This window comes from Chelonoidis abingdonii, chromosome 14, assembly GCF_003597395.2.
Source record: "Chelonoidis abingdonii isolate Lonesome George chromosome 14, CheloAbing_2.0, whole genome shotgun sequence".
NCBI lineage: Eukaryota > Metazoa > Chordata > Testudines > Testudinidae > Chelonoidis > Chelonoidis abingdonii.
Genome location: NC_133782.1, coordinates 15,444,499 through 15,464,564, shown reverse-complemented (window position 1 = coordinate 15,464,564; position 20,066 = coordinate 15,444,499). Strand labels below are relative to the sequence as shown.

Below are 20,066 nucleotides of genomic sequence, written 5' to 3'. Positions count from 1 at the left end.
ATCCAGTTACGTTTTAATTCTGGCCCTGGAAGCACTCGAGCATCTTTAGCTGGTGCACTTCACAAGTCTGAAGTCACTGTAGCCCTGATGGAAATTTCAGTGAAACAGGACTGCGCAATCCAATGTGTTCGACACATGACCATGAGTGGTTTCCTCTTCCTGTCTCATAAAGGTTGAGGAATTATGCCTCTCCCACAGGGCAAGTAATAAGGTAACAGATTTAATGATAAGTTTATCCACTTATTGACATATATTCACCTTGATAATCTTCTCACATGTTCATATACCTGCACATACAAGTTGTGCAGGGCATATAAACAGCTGCTAGGGCTTGTATTTTTCAAGATATTTTGTACAGGTTAGCTGCATAGACTACATTCATGCAAACCCATGACTCCAGTGTGGCTGTCTCTCTCAATGTGCTGCTTGTCCAAGACTTACTTTGTGGTGCTAAGGCAGAGGTCTCCAAACTATGGGGCACAGAAAAACATTCAGGGGGACACAACTTCAATAACAGAAGCATCATAATAAAGAAGGCTAAACTGATCTACACTAGTTAGCCCAATATTCTTCAGATGGTCTTCCTACTACGCTGTCATGGATGAATTACCCAGGTCAAGCATCAGTATATTTCCAGAGATAAATATTCCTGATTAACGCAACGGCTCAGTTTGATCTTTCTTCTGGGCAACTGTGGAAAAGATGCCAGATACATTTCCTTTCTACTACCCCAGCTCATCTTTTAAGAATTAGCTTTCCATTTGCACACAGACAGATCCAGAATACGTGTGAATCAGAGGGTTTTTTTTTTTCTTCTTCGTAAAATAACTGACATCTGGAAGACAATTAAGGCTAGCAGCAGAGTCAGGAAGACTAATAACTTTCTTAAATTAAGAGCTCAATAAACTGAATTCATTGGTTTTGACTTAAAAAAACAACCCATTTGAAAAGTCTTTACTAGATTTGGATAGGCAGAAGAACCAAGTTTTATCAAACCTTTGGAAAATTAAATTTATAGTCAGTGCTGTCATTTGTAAGTTCTTTTATCAGAACTGTATTTCTGAGAAACAGAACTGCATGAAGTTGCTATAAGAAGAGCAGTGAAGTTTCATCCAAACAGGAAAATCCACTTCTAGACACAGGACTTGATCCTGCTCCATTCAAGTCAATGGAAAAATTCCAGTAATACTGTATTATGGTAAAAGCAGCAGAGAATCCTGTGGCACCTTATAGACTAACAGACGTTTTGGAGCGTGAGCTTTCGTGGGTGAATACTCACTTCGTCAGACGCCTGACGCCTTGGCGTCTGACGAAGTGAGTATTCACCCACGAAAGCTCACGCTCCAAAACGTCTGTTAGTCTATAAGGTGCCACAGGATTCTCTGCTGCTTTTACAGATCCAGACTAACACGGCTACCCCTCTGATACTTGTATTATGGTAGTATTTTAGAAGCCCTGTCGTGCTAGGCACTGTGCAGACACGTTAAGAAACAATCACTGGCCTCAACAGTTTACAGTATTAACAGAGAGGCAAAGGGTAGGAGAAAGGTTGTTACAGTCATTGGGACCAGTCAGAGCTAGGCATAATCACATGAACTAAATAAATGTATTCCGTAACTTTAAAACCATATTGTGACTGTTAAACCAGACATATGCCTGCCTATTCCCAGGAAGAGACAGAATCATACTAATTCCTACTATGCAGGAACAGATGGAGCTGCTGGGAGGTGGCAAATATATTTTAGTGCTAAAATAAGTAATACACTGAACCATTTCAAAAGGGCTAACAATGAGTATTTGCCCTACCTCTCAGAAACCAGATTATTCTAGTTGCTCTAAAGCCATTGCAGTTTTAATACCTGGGAATTTAATAATTCCCACCCCCTGCCCATTACTAACCATGGTTTCAGAGGGCTGCAAACATATTATTTTGAAATAACTTAAGATGTAAAACTAATTCAAACTAAAAATATCCTTGGAAGCGTTCTTTAAAAATTAGTCTCTGGAGCCAGATGGCAGAAGGTGGCAAGCACACTAATTCAGATCAGCAGATGGCAGGCTACTCCAAATCTGACAGTCAACACCAAGTGGAGTCAGACTCACTCCTACTGCAGCAGCAGTCGGATATGCTGCAAAGCTCTGCTTTAATTCAGAAGTGTGTGCTGCACACAGTCCCATGTGTATTATTTATTCTACTAAAGAGACAGGGAAACTTTGTTCAGTGTAGAGTCACAGAAGTTAAAATAGGGGGAAAGCCTATTAGGGGATGGAAAAGGCCTATTCATTTTTCTGAGCAGAATAAAGTTTGAAGGGCAATTTTCATTGGGTACTTGCTCCTAATTGTTTTATGGACATTTGAAATAGACCACATTGTATAAATCATTTAAAAAGCGATTACAATATTTTAAAATGCCATACTTCTGGGCTGATCCCACAAACATGTATGTAGATGATAACTTTGCTCACAAGCATAAGTGACAGATCGGGCTCTCGTCTTTGTATCTTTTTGTACAGCAGATAGAACAATGGAGCTTCAATCCTGATAGGGGTTTCTGGGAGCTACTGTAAATAAGCAGCTTATCAGGTAGATCTGCATGCAATTTCTCCCACTGTAGTACAAGTGCCTAAACATAACAGTCCATGTGCATATGAGCACATCTGATCGCACAGAATGGGAAGAGCATAATAGTCTCTAGACACACTTGGGGGCCAGGATTTCCCCCTACTGAAGTCAAAAGGACTTCTGCCATTAATTTCCATGGGGACATAATTTCACTCTGAGTCTGGTCATGTCATACCAATATTAAGAGCTCAGGGAAGACCTCAGAAGACTATGTGAATTGATTAAGAGTTACAGTTTAAATTATTTAGCACACAAGATAAGTAAGCTGAGGGAAAAAAAACGTATCTGAAGAGGCAAGAGTTACTAAATGGCTTTCCTGCCTCTTTGTCTTCTTATTTGGTTTAGGAAATGGACTGAATTGAAAACATGCTCCGAACAGCTTATTTGGTATTTGAAGCTGCCTGCACTAGTATCTGTGTGTTTGCATTCCGTGTGTGTGTGTGTGTGTGTGTGTGTGTGTGTGGTGTGTGTGTGTGTGTGTGTGTGTGTGTGTGTGTGTGTGTGTGTGTGTGTGTGTGTGTGTGTGTGTGTGGCCAATCAGTTGACAATTACTGAACTATAAATAAGATTTACTCTACTACATTTGGACAGCTATATTTAATTACCTTTCGACATATCACTGTGACAACATTTATTATATTTTAGCATATTTTAAAGAGATGTAGCAGGAGAATTGGATGGAAACACTGCAGAAATGAAACACACTTACCTTTCTCTGTTTTAAAAACTCGGAGGGTCCACTGTTCCATTATAAAGAGGAACTTTCTGAAGCTCAAATTCCTTCCCATCAGCCACTTTGTGAAGTATCTCAATACATGGCTAAACACCATACAGTGAAACCTCTAAAAACTCAAAAAAGTCAATCTTCAAACTGCACTGCAGAATTTCACTCTTCTTCTGACACTCTCTTGTAACCTAAAGGCACCTTAGCTAGTGAAAGAACGAGCTTCTCTCCTGACAAGCATTTAGAAGAGAACATTGATTCCTCTCATTCCTTGCAACTTCAGTGTTTGTATGTAACAACCCAAAAATTTATCACAGAATGCTTTTTATTTATAGAACCACAACCTAGTGGAAGCATTTTCCTGGAGATCTTTTATGTTAAGAGTCTAGTAATAGAAGCTATTTGACACCATTTCTGCTACAGATTAGAATGTCAATGTAGCAATTAAGTGCTATTCTGGCAGCAGATGCTCAAGAAGCGCCCAAAGGCCCCTGGAATTCCAGTTCCTTCTCATCTATAAATGTCCAAGAGGTAATTAGATGTCAGCTCAGCTCCGCTGAGATGTTAGGACAAGTGGTAAACTTCATTCCAACTGCTAACTTCTCCAACTGACATAGATGATTATTCCAAATTACAAAAGAATTTTTAAAAATTGCTAACATGCTCCTCAAAAAATTACATGTGCTTCCATCTTACCTGATGCAATCACTGTGCTGGCCCAGAGGGTGTTTTCTATGCTTAGGCTTTCATTCACTGGAGGGTCGCTGTCTTCCTAGAACAGATTCACAAACAGCATTCAAACAGCTTACTAGATGTGTTCATGACACAGAGAGAGGCAAAGGAGGGAAAACTTCCTAAGCTTATGAAAATCCTAAAATCTTAACCTTGCCATCAGATCCTCCTGGTTTGGGCTAGAAACACGGTATTTCACAGTGGGATGAAAGGGTGGGGGCAGGGGTAGCCTACTATTGTGCCTTTTCCTTCACAGGCAGCTTCTCTCCAAGTTAGAAGAAGGTGGCTTGTTTCTTATGACTATTTGAAAGTGATTTGAAATCTTCAGCTGGACTATGACGACAGGCAGATTCAGGGACTATGACACTGGGTATGTTTTTCACCAACGCGATCCATTCATTCATGCAAATGACTGACATTTTTTGGTCTTTTATTGCAAGGTATCACTGAAATTTCTCCTTTCACAGTTTAAGCCTCTCAGAAATTCTTGGAAAGCTAAATAATCTGAACCACGTCAGTAAATGACACAGAGTGATCAGAATGCTCGATTCAGTGTCCTTTTTTCAGGGATCAGGATATTAACTCTAGCATGCTTTACCTTTGCATTACAGTGTGTTGTGTGAATTAAAGCCTTTTAGGGCTAACATAAAATTGCTTCTCTATCTGGATAGTCCAAGGGGACCTACAAACCTCCCAGGCTCTGTAGCTGCCCAGGCTGCTCCCTATTCCATGGAAGTACTACTCCCTGTAAAGCCAATCAAGGGATCTCCTCAGCAGCTATATGATGAGATCACAGTCTCAATTTAAAATAAACAAATGCTGGAAAACAATTCAGAAAATGACCTAAAAAGTCTCAGGTCTTGTACCAAGCTGCCCATGTTCCTTCAAATAGGAAGGGAAGAGGGTCTTAAAAGTAAGGAACCAATATATAACATGCCTTCATCACAATCCCCTTTCTCCAGGGAGCGGGGGAAGCCGCCTTTGGGCCCAAACACTCATTGCATCTCTTCTCATTTCCCTCATCCCCCACAGTAATAGACAGCCTTTTTTTTTTTTTTTTTTTTAATGTTACATTGTCAGGTACTTTGGGCCAGAACAGGCTATTGGAGGTACACATCTATTAGGCCATATTAACTCTTACAGACTGCCACATTAACTCCCACCGACTGTCTGTCCCTGAGAGGGGAGAACCAACCAATCCAGAATAGGAGTTGATGGCCATTGGCTTATTTACCTAAAGTCTTCTATCCCCAGACAGCTCCGAATGGCAGAGATTTTTTCAGTCTTTGACCGTGTATGGGGTGGGCCAGACTCCCTTCTGAACAGGTGAGCTTATTTTGCAGCACCATGTTAGACCCAAATGGCCACAACTAATTCCATCTGGAAAAGTCCCTTAATGCTGAGTGGTCTGTTGTCTTTTGTTTCTAAGGCAAACTCTTACTGAACTATAAAGCTTTAGATTTTATTTAAAACATGGGTGCATATTATTTAGAAGAGAGAAGGATCCCTATTAACCCATTTGACTTTAGTATATTTGTATAGGGCCAAGCAACATTTTAGCATTTCTCCTGAAACAACCTGAAAGTCATTTCCAAGATCCAAAATGCTATTCAAAAAGTCTCTGTGGAAACACGTATATACAATGCTTAAAACGTATCAGTAGACTTACTCTGGTAAAGGTCCCCACAAAATTATGTATGTCAATATTGGGCTCTTCTGCATAAACATAGGATCGGATTTGAAGAAGGTCCTAAAGAATAGACATGTTATGGCATCAGTTAAAACACAATTATCCCACAATATATAAAGCCTTTAAGCCTCCAATTATTTTATGAATAACATTTCTTTAAGAAAATCAAAAAAGACACTCAGTGTACTCATATGGAAAACCTCTCAGCTGATGAAGATAGAGTAGAATCATTACAATAGCTTCAGTAGAATGGTATTGCCATAGTAAGAGTTCCTCAAATGGACATGTGCAGAGACTGCTGGGATTTACTTGACAGCTGGTGCATTATAAAGGAAATTTCAGGCTAAATAATCAGGTTAATTTATGATACGTCTACTAGGTTGTGGAGTAGCTGGCCAAGGGAAACAGTGAAAGTCCTTCAGAGCTTTGGACATTTAGATTATGTCTACACTGCAGGTGAGAAGGCTCTTCTCAGGGCAGGTAGACAGACATGCTCTTGCTTGGCTCAAGCTAGCACGCTAAAAATAGAAGCCTGGATGCAGCAACATAGGCAGCAGCTGGGGCTAGCCATCTAAATAAAGGGAGTTTGGCAAGTTTGTACTCAAGTGGCTAGCCCAAGCCACCAGCCATGACACCACAGCCACACTGCAATTACTAGGGTGCTAGCTGGAGTGGAACTAGCGTATGTTTGTCTACCAGTACTGGGAAGCACTCTCCCATATCCTGAGTTCAAGACACTAATATGCATAATAGGAAACAGTTCCACAGTGGCAGGGAGACAGATGTGCCAATACTGCAAGTCATTTTGACCACTAACTTGTTTAAGTATATGGAGTCTCAGATCTTTGCCGAAGAATTTTCCTGATTCTAGGGTTTTTGGAACAAAACAAATATTTATTACAGATGGCACACTGGCAAAACAGAGGCACACTCGGCTGACTTGTTTTGTTTCTTACAACACACACACACACTCTCTCTCTCTCTCACACACACACACACTTCTGAAGCAAGAGGATTTGGGAAGACACATAGCATTCAATGGTTATATACTTAGTTCAAATGGCAAAGAGGAATAACCATGATCTAAACTCTCCTTTTATAAAGGCAAGCAATAGCTTAAGTGGCAGGAAAAGTTCCATTGTAAGGTCACATGATTTGTTTTCTTGTAGTACACTAGAGTTCAGTGAACAGAAAGGGGAATATTTGAGAAAGCAGGAAGTGCACTGTCATCAAGGGAATGAACCTTTCTATAAAAAATTACTGGTAGGTGACTTTCATATATACCATGCCCCATTTAGTTGGCTCCTATTTCAAGGCAGTTCTTTGGATGCTAGCTCAGTAATTTTATTTACATTTTCCATAGGGATCCATCACTATAGTATCTAAACAATATTAACCTGTCTGTTGAAATACCCAGTTGAATTCATGAAGTCTTCTGCTATTCTGTCTTCCCTGACAAAAGGAAGTCCTAATTGTCATTCCTCTTCAGCTGCCAAACTTGCCTCAAAAAACTGCATAAGGCATGTTGAGAGCAATACTTCATGCTGCACACGTGGTTACTATACACCTTATGGGGTGTATTTTAACCATAGATCAATGGGTTACTAGGAGTACATTTCAAATAGAAGTTAGGTGAATGCCATTCGTACTCAAATCTACCTCTTCCAATACCACTTTATGGTCTCTTGAACATATTTTTATATGTCTATATATCACTACTTGTGCTTTAATTTGTCCGTTTCCTCAAAATCCCAGAGCCCTAACCAGCTGTGAAGTGAGAATTGGAATAATAAAAATTACATTCAATCCTTCCTCCTCCACCTCCCACCCTCAAAAAGAGAAAAAAACCAACCAACCATGATCTTGTGGAAGAATGCATTTCCCCCGCCCTCACAGTGCAGGAGGATCAAGTGTGCAAATAATTTTCCAAGTCTTCAAATCTGATTCCAAAATGGCAATTATTTTGCCTTCAGTGAAAGCCAGACAGAACACACATTTTCCCTCTTTTGGCAGATTACATACACTTTCAGTTGTTCATGACACACTGAGAAACAGTTAACTCAAAAAAGTCTTTTACTAGGAAACTACTTACAGAAGCGGTGGGTAATCTCTGAGTACAGGCAACCGGCAGTCGCAGCTTCCAGTCTGTTTCACCATCTAGCTGATCAGTCCGGAGGAAGCAAGATCCTGTGGATGTTCAACATTTGTTAATGGTCTTTTTAACTCTATCATAAGTACGTATGCAGTTCATGGAATTAGTTCCTGAGATAGGACACATTTTTTCCTATGAAAACACAAGCTGATTAAGAGTAATGTTTCCGAGGAATTTAGATGAAAAGTTTCTTGAGACTCCAGCTATTTAAGAAAGCCAAGACTAAGAAAACAAACAAACAACTTAACTGAAAGTTTGGCTTATATGAAGCGAACAAATAAAAATATATATATATTGTCTCTCACAGCTTGAGATAGACCAACTCCACATTACATCCCAGACTCAAGAAGACTTGGAAGAACAAGTGGATGTGCGGCCCACACCTGAAGCTGAAACTTCACTGTCACCCCCTCCATTGCAGAGCACAGCAGCTGATATGAGGCATAAGATCATGGAAAAACTAGCTACAGTCAATCCTCGAGACCGATTACCAAGGCTCAGTGGAGAAGTACCATCAGATAGTATGTTAGAAGATGCCAATAGAGCCCTCATCACAATCCCTACTACCACCATAACTCAAACCAATGAACTGGTATACGCTACAGCCTCTGTAATCCTGGAGATGCTTGGCTACACGATCAAGAAGAACAACAGTATGTACCCACCCTGGAAAATGAGGTTGGAGGATAAGATCAAGGCGACTCGGAGAGAAGTTAGTCAGCTGGTGGAACTACAGAAGGGTGTAGAGATTAAGGATAAGACTCGGCTACTGAAAAAATACAAGGGCCTGACTCCATCTGAAGCCCTAGAGACTGCTAAACAAAGGCTCACAGCACTGGCTACCAGGCTAAGGAGATACACTAGAGAAGCAGAGGCCAAAAAAGTAAATGCCCTGTTCTCCAAAGAACCATCCAAGGTGTACTCCCAACTGCAGTGCAACAACACAATAACAGCAGAGCCACCAGCAGCAGAAACTGAACAGTACTGGAAGAACATATGGGAGAAAGAGAAGACTCATAACACCAGTGCAAAGTGGCTGCAGGACCTGAGAACAGAGCACAGCAATCTCCCAGAACAGAAACCAGTCACCATCACAGTAGAAGACATCCAGCAGCGGGTCAAGAACATGAAGAGCTGGACAGCACCTGGACCAGACATGATCCACACCTACTGGCTAAAGAAACTAACAGCAGTGCATGAACGCCTAGCAGCACAGATGAACCAGCTGCTAGCAGCAGGCTCCCACTCAAACTGGCTAACACAAGGAAGGACAGTGCTGATCATGAAAGACCCCTGCAAGGGAACAGAACCGTCCAACTACCGGCCAATAACCTGCCTCCCCACAACATGGAAAGTCCTATCAGGCATCATAGCTGCCAAGCTACAGGACCACATGGGCCAGTACATGAGCACAGCTCACAAGGGCATTGGGAACCCCACCAGAGGCTCAAAACACCAGTTGCTCATAGATAGAGCAGTCGCCCAAGACTCAAGGTCTAGACAGACCAATCTGAGCACAGCCTGGATTGACTACAGGAAAGCCTACGACTCAATGCCGCACACGTGGATCTGTGAATGTCTGGCGCTATACAAAGTCAACAGGACACTAAGGACCTTCCTCAAGAACTCAATGGGACTATGGAAGACAACACTGGAAGTCAACTCAAGGCAGCTTGCACAAGTGGCCATCAAGTGCGGCATATACCAAGGTGATGCACTGTCCCCGCTGCTGTTCTGCATAGGCTTAAACCCCCTCAGCCAGATAATCACAAGGACTGGATACGGGTACAGGTTCAGGAGTGGAACTACCATCAGCCACCTCCTCTACATGGATGACATCAAGCTGTATGCTAAGAATGAACGAGACATCGACTCGCTAATCCACCTGACGCGGATCTACAGTGAGGATATCGGGATGTCATTCGGACTGGAGAAGTGTGGCCGGATGGTAGTGAAGAGAGGGAAGGTAGTCAAGACTGATGGGGTGGAACTACCAGCGGGCCACATAGCAGACATACAGACCAGCTACAAGTACCTTGGCGTCCCGCAGTCACATGGAAACCACGATGAGGAGGCAAGGAAGACAGCAACATCCAAGTATCACCAAAGGATAAGACAGGTCCTGAAGAGCCAGCTCAGTGGGAAGAACAAGATCCACGCCATCAACAGATACGCCCTGCCGGTCATCAGATACCCTGCCGGTATAGTGAGCTGGCCAAAGGAGGACATGGAGGCTGCCGATGTGAAAACCCGGAAGCTCCTCACAATGCACGGAGGTTTCCACCCCAAGTCCAACACCCAGAGACTGTATACCAGCCGGAAAGAAGGCGGGCGGGGCTTGGTGAGCGTCAAGGCCACTGTCCTGGATGAAACCCGGAACATCCAGGAGTACATCAGTAAGATGGCCCCCAAAGATGAGCTGCTGAGAGAATGCCTGAGGCAGCAGCAGACATGGGAGGAAGACCAAGCAGAAGAAGTGCCATGGCAAGACAAGACCCTGCATGGGATGTACCATCGACAGATAGCTGAGGTGGCTGACATTGGGAAATCCTACCAGTGGCTGGAAAGGGCTGGACTAAAAGACAGCACTGAGGCACTGATCATAGCAGCACAGGAACAGGCACTGAGCACCAGATCCATTGAAGCAGGGGTCTACCACACTAGAGAGGACCCAAGGTGCAGACTGTGCAGAGAGGCCTCAGAGACAGTCCAACACATAGTGGCAGGATGTAAGATGCAGGCAGGAACAGCATACACTGAACGGCACAACCAAGTGGCTGGCATTGTGTACAGGAACATCTGCACAGCGTATGGGCTAGACCCTCCCAAGACCAGATGGGAGATTCCACAGAAGGTTGTGGAGAATAGCAGGGCTAAGATTCTGTGGGACTTCCAGATCCAGACGGACAGGCAGGTACTGGCCAATCAACCAGACATCGTGGTAATAGACAAGGAGCAGAAGACAGCGGTGGTGATAGATATAGCAGTGCCAAGTGACAGCAACATCAGGAAGAAGGAATATGAGAAGCTGGAGAAGTACCAGGGCCTGAAAGAGGAACTAGAGAGGATGTGGAAAGTGAAGGCCAAAGTGGTCCCAGTGGTGGTAGGAGCACTCGGGGCTGTGACTCCTAAGCTGGGTGAGTGGCTCCAACAGATCCCAGGAACAACATCAGAGCTCTCTGTCCAGAAGAGTGCAGTGCTAGGAACAGCTAAGATACTGCGCAGAACCCTCAAACTCCCAGGCCTCTGGTAGAGGACCCGAGGTTGAGGAAGACACATACCACCCATAGGGGTGAGAGGGGAATTTTTTTTTATTTTTTTTTATATATATATATAATTTTAGGAGGCTACAACATATATAAAAGCTAGTCAGAAACATTTGGATACAGTGCTCATTGACAGGTAAGGTGTATGCTACCTTATGTATGTTAAGGCTGTTTTGAGTTACAAATGCTATGGGTCTGGCAACAATTTCAATGGACACAAAGAGAAATGAGCATGACTGTTTTAAAAGAATAGTACTCCTGGTAACTGTTCATTTAATAAACCATATTATAGACACACAATGGGGGTCCCTAAGGCATGGAAGCCATGTTATTCATGAGGAGTCAAGCACTCCTTTCCTTTTATACTACAAAATACAGTAAATCAATGTACTCAATCTGTAAGACATACTCAACCTATTTTCTAAGCCCTCTGATTAAACATTTACCCAAACTATCCTGCGTCTCAGCAGGACAAAGCTGAATGGCAATCATAACCATACAGCTAATCCTTCATGTAATGAAAGCAAATGTGTGATTTCACTAACTGTGACTCAACCTAAAGGTCAACTGTCTATATCTTTTAATTTTCAAAAACTATCAGAATATAACAAACAAAAACACCACAAAATAGCCACTCCAAGTGTTTGCGGTCGTCTGCTTCTCTAACTCTAAAACTGTATTGTTTCTGTTACATTTTCAAATGATGATTTTTTTCCCCAAATAACCAGTGAAAGGTTAATTGTTATTTTCACAATTCGTTCCAGATGTTTACCATTCTTTTCTGATGTCCTCAGGAAGATCATGTCAGCAGGGACCCGCTGGTTCTGTTACAAAAAGAAAGGCTGTTATTGTGCATAGGTGAATGCACATTTGTGTACCCCTACCCCCATGACATAAAACAAAGGTTTTTTTAAAAAGAATATTTAATTCTTTGTCCAGTTGGGGTTCAGGATTTATTTTATTTTGAATCCTGAAACAGGATCTTTTCCCTCCACGTGTGCTAGTTCACTGCAGAAATCCAAAGACAAAGGTATTAGGAGCCAGCTCCCATCGATTTCAATGGGACCTGGCTCATGCTCTAGGTTTTCAAAAAACTCATCTATTAGCTCTGGAGCTTTTCAAACAATCCAGCATTAGGAGCTTAAAACCTGTACTGGCTTCCCTGCAAGAAGCCCTATGCTAGTAAAAAGACACATGCATGTGCTTTCTTCTATACAGGTTCTGTTTACCCCTCATCTGTACAAGATGTTTGTCATATTACGGCTGATAGACATCTGCAGAAACAGAAAGTGGAAGTCCGTGAAAATCATACTCTGAACAAAAGGATAAGTTGATACAGGGTCATCTGAAGTCATATAAAGTACATAGTTTTCTAGGCTTTCAATTTCCAGTCAACTACAGATACTTACAATATTGTGCAAGGGACAATCCATCAAGCTTCATACAGGGATAATGTATTTGCACATGCAATGTAGGTACTTGTTCAGGGCAAGTGGATCCTGGTGTATCCCCAAACACTCAGTTACAAACATTTGTGTGTGCATGTGCACATTTTGTTGATGCACTTGGATCAAGAATTTGGCCTACTACAGATGTAGGACCATGTGGGTGTTTATCTGGTCATGCAGAGGTAAGTGGGAACCTCAGATCATAGGCTTTCATAGAGAAATTTGTTCCGATTTCTAGAAACTTTATTGAGAAGTATTAAATACAGTGTAAAATTATGGAAAAGGGACTATTACTAGGAGAGATGATTAAAGAGCATCACTAAAATCCAGAACTCGATTTTAGCCATTGTAAAAAAACAGTGACATGACAGATTTTAGTGAAATACTCATATTGATTGTGTGAGAAAAGTATTTTACAAACTAATCCCCCCCACACACATATACATAATTAACACAAATCCACACAAACCTTTTCAACAATGATAAGGTCCCCTACTTGGATACTAGAACTCTTCACCTTCACAATTCCTGCAGAAGTGAAACAGACTTCAGTAAATTACAACCTTTTCAGCAAAAGATACAGTATAAATACACAGCTGAGCAGAATCTTTAGCTAAAGGTCCATCAAAGCTATACTGGAAACTGTTTGAGAATAAGAACAGGAATACTTGTGGCACCTTAGAGACTAACAAATTTATCCGATGAGGTGGGCTGTAGCCCACGAAAGCTTATGCTCTAATAAATCTGTTAGTCTCTAAGGTGCCACAAGTACTCCTGTTCTTTTTGTGGATACACACTAACACGGCTGCTACTCTGAAACCTGTTTGGAAATACGTACTTTAAATTTGTTATTTTGAAGGTGGCTAGTAACAATTCTATAACACACAGTGCTGGTCCATACTACTTCTGCCTGATGCTTTAGTTAAAGTGGTAGAGGCCTATGCTTTGTCCTGGAGATCTGAGGTTCAATCCCCAGTGATGACCCAGCAGGGTGAAGTCATTCCATTATTTTTATAGTGCTTAGCATCCATGAATTTAAAAATGCTTTCAAAACTTGTTAGGCAGACTGTGGTGCAATGAGAATGCAACAGGGAGCTACGAATTTCTGGTATTTCTTTTCAGCTAGGTAAGTGGAAAATTGAGGCTTACATATTCAATATAATACCTGACCACAACAATTAAAACAGACACGTCAACCTTAACTCACGGTTAATTTCCTTTTTGTATTGCAACCTTATTGTAGGCCAAATTCTGCAGTCATTCCTTTGTGACAACGAGAGCTTTGTCTGAATAAACACTATAAGATATGCCCCCTCACAAGAACACGTAAACAATTATTCCCTTGCAGTTGTCAAGCATTTTTACCAGTTGTTTGAAACCAGAGAATTAAATTAAACACTTGGCTAGTAATTTTAAATCATTAGCCAGTTCTAGATTTGGCTTCTCATCGTGACTAGTGATTTATTATCAGTTAATTTGAACTCTGCTTTATGTGGCTGCCTGCTATATTCAACAAAAGCCTCTTTAATCTGCTGTGGTTTGGGTAGAAGGGGGGAGACTCGTGGGAGTTCATGCCAGGCAGAACCCCAGCATGGACAACACTTCTACTGTAATTTGCAATTCATTGGCTAACTGGCCAGCTACCAGCTCAGAAAGGGGGTGAAAAAAAGGGGGGAGGGGGAATTAGCACAAAGCACAAAGGTCACTGGGATTTTACTACTGGCAGTCCCTTCATTAGCATCCCTCTCAGGATATGCTTCAGTGTTTCTGCTCCAAATTAACAATGAAAGCCATTCTAAGCTGCTGGGCAGCCTGCTGCTTTGGTGACACACTGTGTCCCAAACAACATGCCTCATCACTTCTGCTAATAAACGCAGACTTCCTTACCTGCTGTAATTATTGCTACAAATTATAAGCAGTCATGGTCCATTTACAAATATCTTGTAGGTCTTCACAGATCTTGAGCTTTGGCTCATGAGAATTTAATTAACGAAGGTAAACAAAACAAATATTGGGCTATCGAATCAATAGCTGGGAGGGCAGGCAGTATACCAAGCAATTAGAGTCCATTACCTTCCATGGAGAGGCTTACAGGGAATGCAGCACTTCTAGCCCCCTTCTGTATGTCCTATACAACATGATACATTAGGACACTAAAATGTCTGGCAGGTAACATCTCTTTCCTCCTCATATTGTCCTTCATAGAAGGATAGAGAACACTGGTGAATATTCTACTGTACAGGGAAGGAAGCCCTAGGCACTCCTTCCTCGTAGCCACAGAGATTCCAAAACCATGGTGCACAGAGCACTGAGTGAGGGGTATAGGGAGAACTAGGTGGTCAGAATGTGCTGCCCCCTCATTTCCAGCTTCTAAATTTAACTGCAAGTCCTTTAAAATACTTGACATACTCTCCAAGCATCACTTTTCCATGTGAGCCACAGGGATGTTAGACAGTCACGAGTAGGAAGGGAAATGGTCTGTGGCATTGCAAATGGAGAGGAAGTGTTAATGAGACAAGCTGAATTAAAACATGGTTCACACTAGGAAAAAGTTTGAAAACCCCTGGACATCACCACCTTGTAACTTCCATCACATGCATAAAAAGCTTTACGGACCCTCATACATCAGCATCTGGGAAATGACAATACAATCTACTACAAGTAAAGACACCTTGGTCATTATTCATGGTCTCATCCCATAAGCATCTCAATGTTGCCACTTTTAAGGAAAAAGGGATAGATGACAAATATCTTTCTAACTGATCTGCACTCTCTAAAGAAGCCTGTTGCACGAGATACACCCTCTCCCTTTTAACTAGCAAAGCTAATTTTCTTTACCAACCAAAGTCATGGCCCCTCATGGATGACATCTTATGGCAAAAACCATATGTCACACTAAGAAGACAGGACCAGATGTTTCCTTTCACTCAGGACTCCCATAAAGCAATTTACTAAAATTAGTTTTATTTTAATCTTGGGAATTCTATAGTTTGTTTGTTTTTAAATCAGCTACTGAATACAGGAATTTGCTTATGCACATTTGAGATACCCAATATCACTCTCAGTATTTTTCTACTATTGTAAAAAATAATAAGATACTTTTATATAAAATATGGATGCTTTTATAAATGCATGAAACAGTACCGTTCTTTGACAAGCAGCAATGTACATGGATTTTGAAAACAATCCAGATTTAACAAGGATTAAATTAAAAATACTTTAAATGTTATATTTTAAGGCCTCCGTTTTAAGTTCATTAGAATGCTTAACACAAAATTCAGATCACAAAATCCTGCTCCATTAAGTTACATGAGGATTTATTTTTTTTAAATGGTATTGGTTTCATTCTTAAAATGTGGGACAGGACTTGTTCCGTTTTCCTGAAACAAAGGCATGTGTATGCCCCCTTCTTGTACACAAAATCAAATATCATTCCCTCAAGTTTCTTGATATTAGCTTTTGATAGGCCCTGAAACATGCTATTTGTGTCTGACAAAAGACAGAAAATGTGCATGCTAGTATGGAAATATTTCACTCACTACGCAGCTATGGGCTTTTAAATTTCCACCAGATTTGCAGTGTGATAAACACACCATTATGCAGATGATTTAAAGTGTCAAACATACCAGCAAGAGGAAATGTCTCTTTCTACCATACAAGGGCCTTTATGGAGATTTCACGTGGGATTTCCACAGCCTTTATCACAGCAGAGATCAAAACACTCTTCATTTGGAATTAAAAGTTGAAGCCAAGTGTTTATGAAAACAAGTCAAATGCACCCTAGAATCAAAAATAGCTTTTTCTTTAATACATTCCGTTAAGCTTTTGGCTTCTACAGCCTAACACTATATAAACTGTGGAGCACGGCAGAGAGAGGTTGGGAAAATATTGTTTTTATATGGCTGGTAAATGCCAGTGATCTGTATCTTAAGGAGCACCCCCTCGGTAGGAGTTCTTTTCACATTTCTTACTGTTTGTGTAAGTTTCTCTATTATGCTCTGTTGCCCAGGGAAGGGAAAAAAGTGAGAGGAAACCAAGAACAATCCTGGAATTGTAAGCAAAGACCTAGCTCTCTATCAAGCAGAAATTCCGCCTGCAGATTTTATAACAAAAGCGGTCCTGTAGGTTTGTGAATAAGGGATTGAAATGCGATTATTGTCCATTATAATCGAAACAACTGTCCTGTAAAACATTACTTTAACTTTCTAGAAGTTTGCTGATTTTTAACTAAAATATTGAAGGGATCAAAGAGGTAACAACAGCAACCCATTAAAAAAATGCAAAATAGGCTCAGTAATAATTGCTCTCTTATGCAGAATAAAGGATACAGCCTTCTATAGTAAGGAAATTATTAATTTATTATTATACCAGTACTGGATTTTGGCTACTATATTCCAAATAAGAAGTAATCCAAAGAGGATTCTCCCTTTTTCGCTATCAAGAAAGCAGCTTATTCAATCTTAAAGAGGTTATCCAAACGGATGCATTAGAAAATTGGTGAACAGAAGCAAAATTGCAAATAATTGCAAGCTACCAAAGGTGTTGCAGTAGGGCATGCTGGCGAGCTCTTTATGTATGATTGGTGAAACAAGCTGTGTTTGGAAGTGAATGAACAAGAGACTGTTCAAGTGAACAGAAAACCCAGATCTCTGCAGAAAATGAACTGGTAGGATTCAAAGCAGGAGAAAGATGCACAGAAGACGACAAGATGATGCTAATTCAGGGAAGCATCTAAGCCTCTTTTTAAATCCATCTCTATACAGGAAAGCACATAAGCATGCACTTCAGTTTCACTGATGAAGGCCATGTCTCCACTACCACTTATGTCCACAAAACTTATGATCGCTCAGTGGGAGTGAAAAGGAAAAAAAACAACACCACACACACCCCTGAGCAACACAAGTTTCACCTGCATAAGTGATAGTGTGCACAGCTCTAAGTCAGGGAGAAGAGATTCTCTCGCCGACATAGCTACTACCATTGCTCGTTGGTTCAATTATGTCGACAGGAGAGCACTCTCTCATCAGCAAAGAGCAGCTACACAAGAGATCTTACAGCGGCGCAGCTGCATCAGTACAGCTCTGCCGATTTAATATCTCACGTGTTGACATAGCCTTAAGTTCATGCTTAACTCTAAGCTGCCTAAATTTGTGTCCACGGGGTAGTGAGGAGAAGACAGAAAAACTACACAAGTTCTAGATTTTGTAGCAATTTAGAGACATTCAACAGCAGAGATAAGAATATTTATCAGGAAATTATAATGAGAAATTAGTTCTGCCACACTTATTCCTCAAGTATAGCTGTATTGAGTTTCACTCCTTATTCTCCCTCTCCCATGCTGATGGCCATCTATAGACGCGAAATTGTCCTGAATAAAAAAAAAATACGGTAACCTTTTAAAAGCCTTTAAGTTACTGGTACTGTCTCCTCGTCTGCCCCTGTCCACGTGATATGCTCTTGTTATCTGTATGGTGATGGTACCTTGGAGTCCCAGTCATTGGCCACGCCCTATCGTGCTAACTGCTGTAGAAACATATCCAAAAAACAATCCTTGCAACGAACAGCTTACAATCTAAGTATCTGGAGTTTTGGTAAATTAACCCAAAATTAATTAATTTAAATTAATGGTAATAAGACTCTATTACTATGCTATTGGGACTTTCATAGACCTGGGGCCTAATCGTCTGAGGTCACTGACGGCCGACAATTAAGCCCCTGAAAGTTACTCGCTTCCATTCCTACTGTGTGAAATGGTTTAACCCTTTCCCAAAAACTGTTATGCAAATACTTATTTTAAAGTTGAGATAATCACTACTAATGTGCCCACTGAACATTTGAGCCTTACAGTAAATAGTTTCATGATGGTCTCTTTCTATATTCTGTTCTCACTGGGCTACTGTAGTTCTCATTAGTGTTACCTTACCAAATATATTTTTTAAAAAATTATGAAATGGCTTGTATTATATGCTAGCATCCAGCTGTCCATCCCACTAAGTTTCTTTCAAGAATTAGTGAAGTTCAGGAGGAAGGGAGGGAAACATAATTGCAATATGAAAAGAACTAAGAAAAGGTCAGGCCCCTTATAGATCAATGAATAGAACACAGAAGGCAACTCTTTTATACCTTTCAATAGATGTAGTAAACTGCTCTTTGATGGGACTTTTGCTGGTTGCCAAGCATTTTAAATGTTGTAGTGAGAACATGTTATTAAAAGGGGATTTAATATTCAGCAACTGCAATGGCTTATTCCACAGCAGCCTCACAGTTCCTGGCCTGTGAAGTATGCATAATCTTAAGCAATTACATGCAAAAGGCGGCTTGTTCTCAAAATTGTGTAAGTTCATAGCATGAATCACATGTGCAGCTTGTTCTACATACATGCTCAGATCACTGCACCTTAAAATTGAGAGGCTACATTTTTTTATATCAGAGAGGACTAAACCCCAAAAAAGAAGCTACTTAATTTAAAAAAAAATAAAATAAAAATAAATAAATAAATAAATAAAAAAGGAAAAAAGCTCCTATCATCATTGGACAGCACTGCTAGCTATGCCATGGTTAAAACTATTATTCTTCAGTTAACGTGGGATTTACATTTCTTTATTAGGCATAATATATATAATGATCTGAACAAAAAAATCACACCACTAATACTTAGGGTACAGAATAAATTTTTGAGAAAGTCTGAAATGAATCTATCCCATAGTTTAACTGTCTGGAAATGTCTATTAAAATTTTGATCTAGTGTCTATTTTATTTCTGGCTTATAAATGACTTAACAGTCTGAACTACTCAGAGTTCAAAGCAGGGGCAGCTAAACAAAATATATTAAAAATACACAAAAAATTAGCAGCAATATCCCTGCTTAATGTTTCTGTTACAGTCATGAAAACCACATTCAAAAATATTAGCTGAATGTCAACATGAAATATTTTTCACAACAAAGCAGTGGTGTGTAACAAACTAAGATGCGAGCTTTCTGGCAAAGAGGGTCAGGTGGTGGCAGAAGTGTTATGGAAGTGCATGGCCAGTAGAGCCAGGTAGAAAGTGGAATTTGGCACGTACCCAGATGACATACCCTAAGATAGGCAAGACCAGAGTTGTTGTTCTACTCCTACACACATCAGAGAGGAGAGCATGACACCATACTTTTCTCTACACAACCTCCAAGGAGCTTAGTGCAAAGTATTTTCCACCCCAGCCTGCATTATGCTTTCAGGGCTCCATTTCTTTCATACGGACACAAAAATTAGAGTTCAGGCTGCTTAACTCTTCCACAAAAAGTAAAGCCATTGTTACCATTAAAAAAAATTAAGCATAAAAAAACCTAACTGGAAATAATGAAATTGCTTACATACATTTTATTTCCCGTTCTCACACATCTGGTTTAAAGATAATATTAACATCTGAGAAGTCACCTTATATGTTACA

General features: G+C 40.7%; 1 protein-coding gene across 2 annotated transcripts in view; it reads right to left on the bottom strand.

The window, feature by feature from the left end:
- ATP9A (ATPase phospholipid transporting 9A (putative)) overlaps positions 1–20,066 on the bottom strand; it is a 103,666-nt gene that overhangs the window by 58,605 nt on the left and 24,995 nt on the right. For both annotated transcript variants that reach the window (XM_032804035.2, XM_032804036.2), the window contains exons 5-9: positions 13,105–13,163; positions 11,960–12,011; positions 7,862–7,956; positions 5,749–5,829; positions 4,044–4,119 (exon numbers count right to left, since the gene is read on the bottom strand). In XM_032804035.2, coding sequence (XP_032659926.1) covers positions 4,044–4,119; positions 5,749–5,829; positions 7,862–7,956; positions 11,960–12,011; positions 13,105–13,163 — 363 coding nt within the window. The remainder of the gene's footprint in view (positions 1–4,043; positions 4,120–5,748; positions 5,830–7,861; positions 7,957–11,959; positions 12,012–13,104; positions 13,164–20,066) is intronic.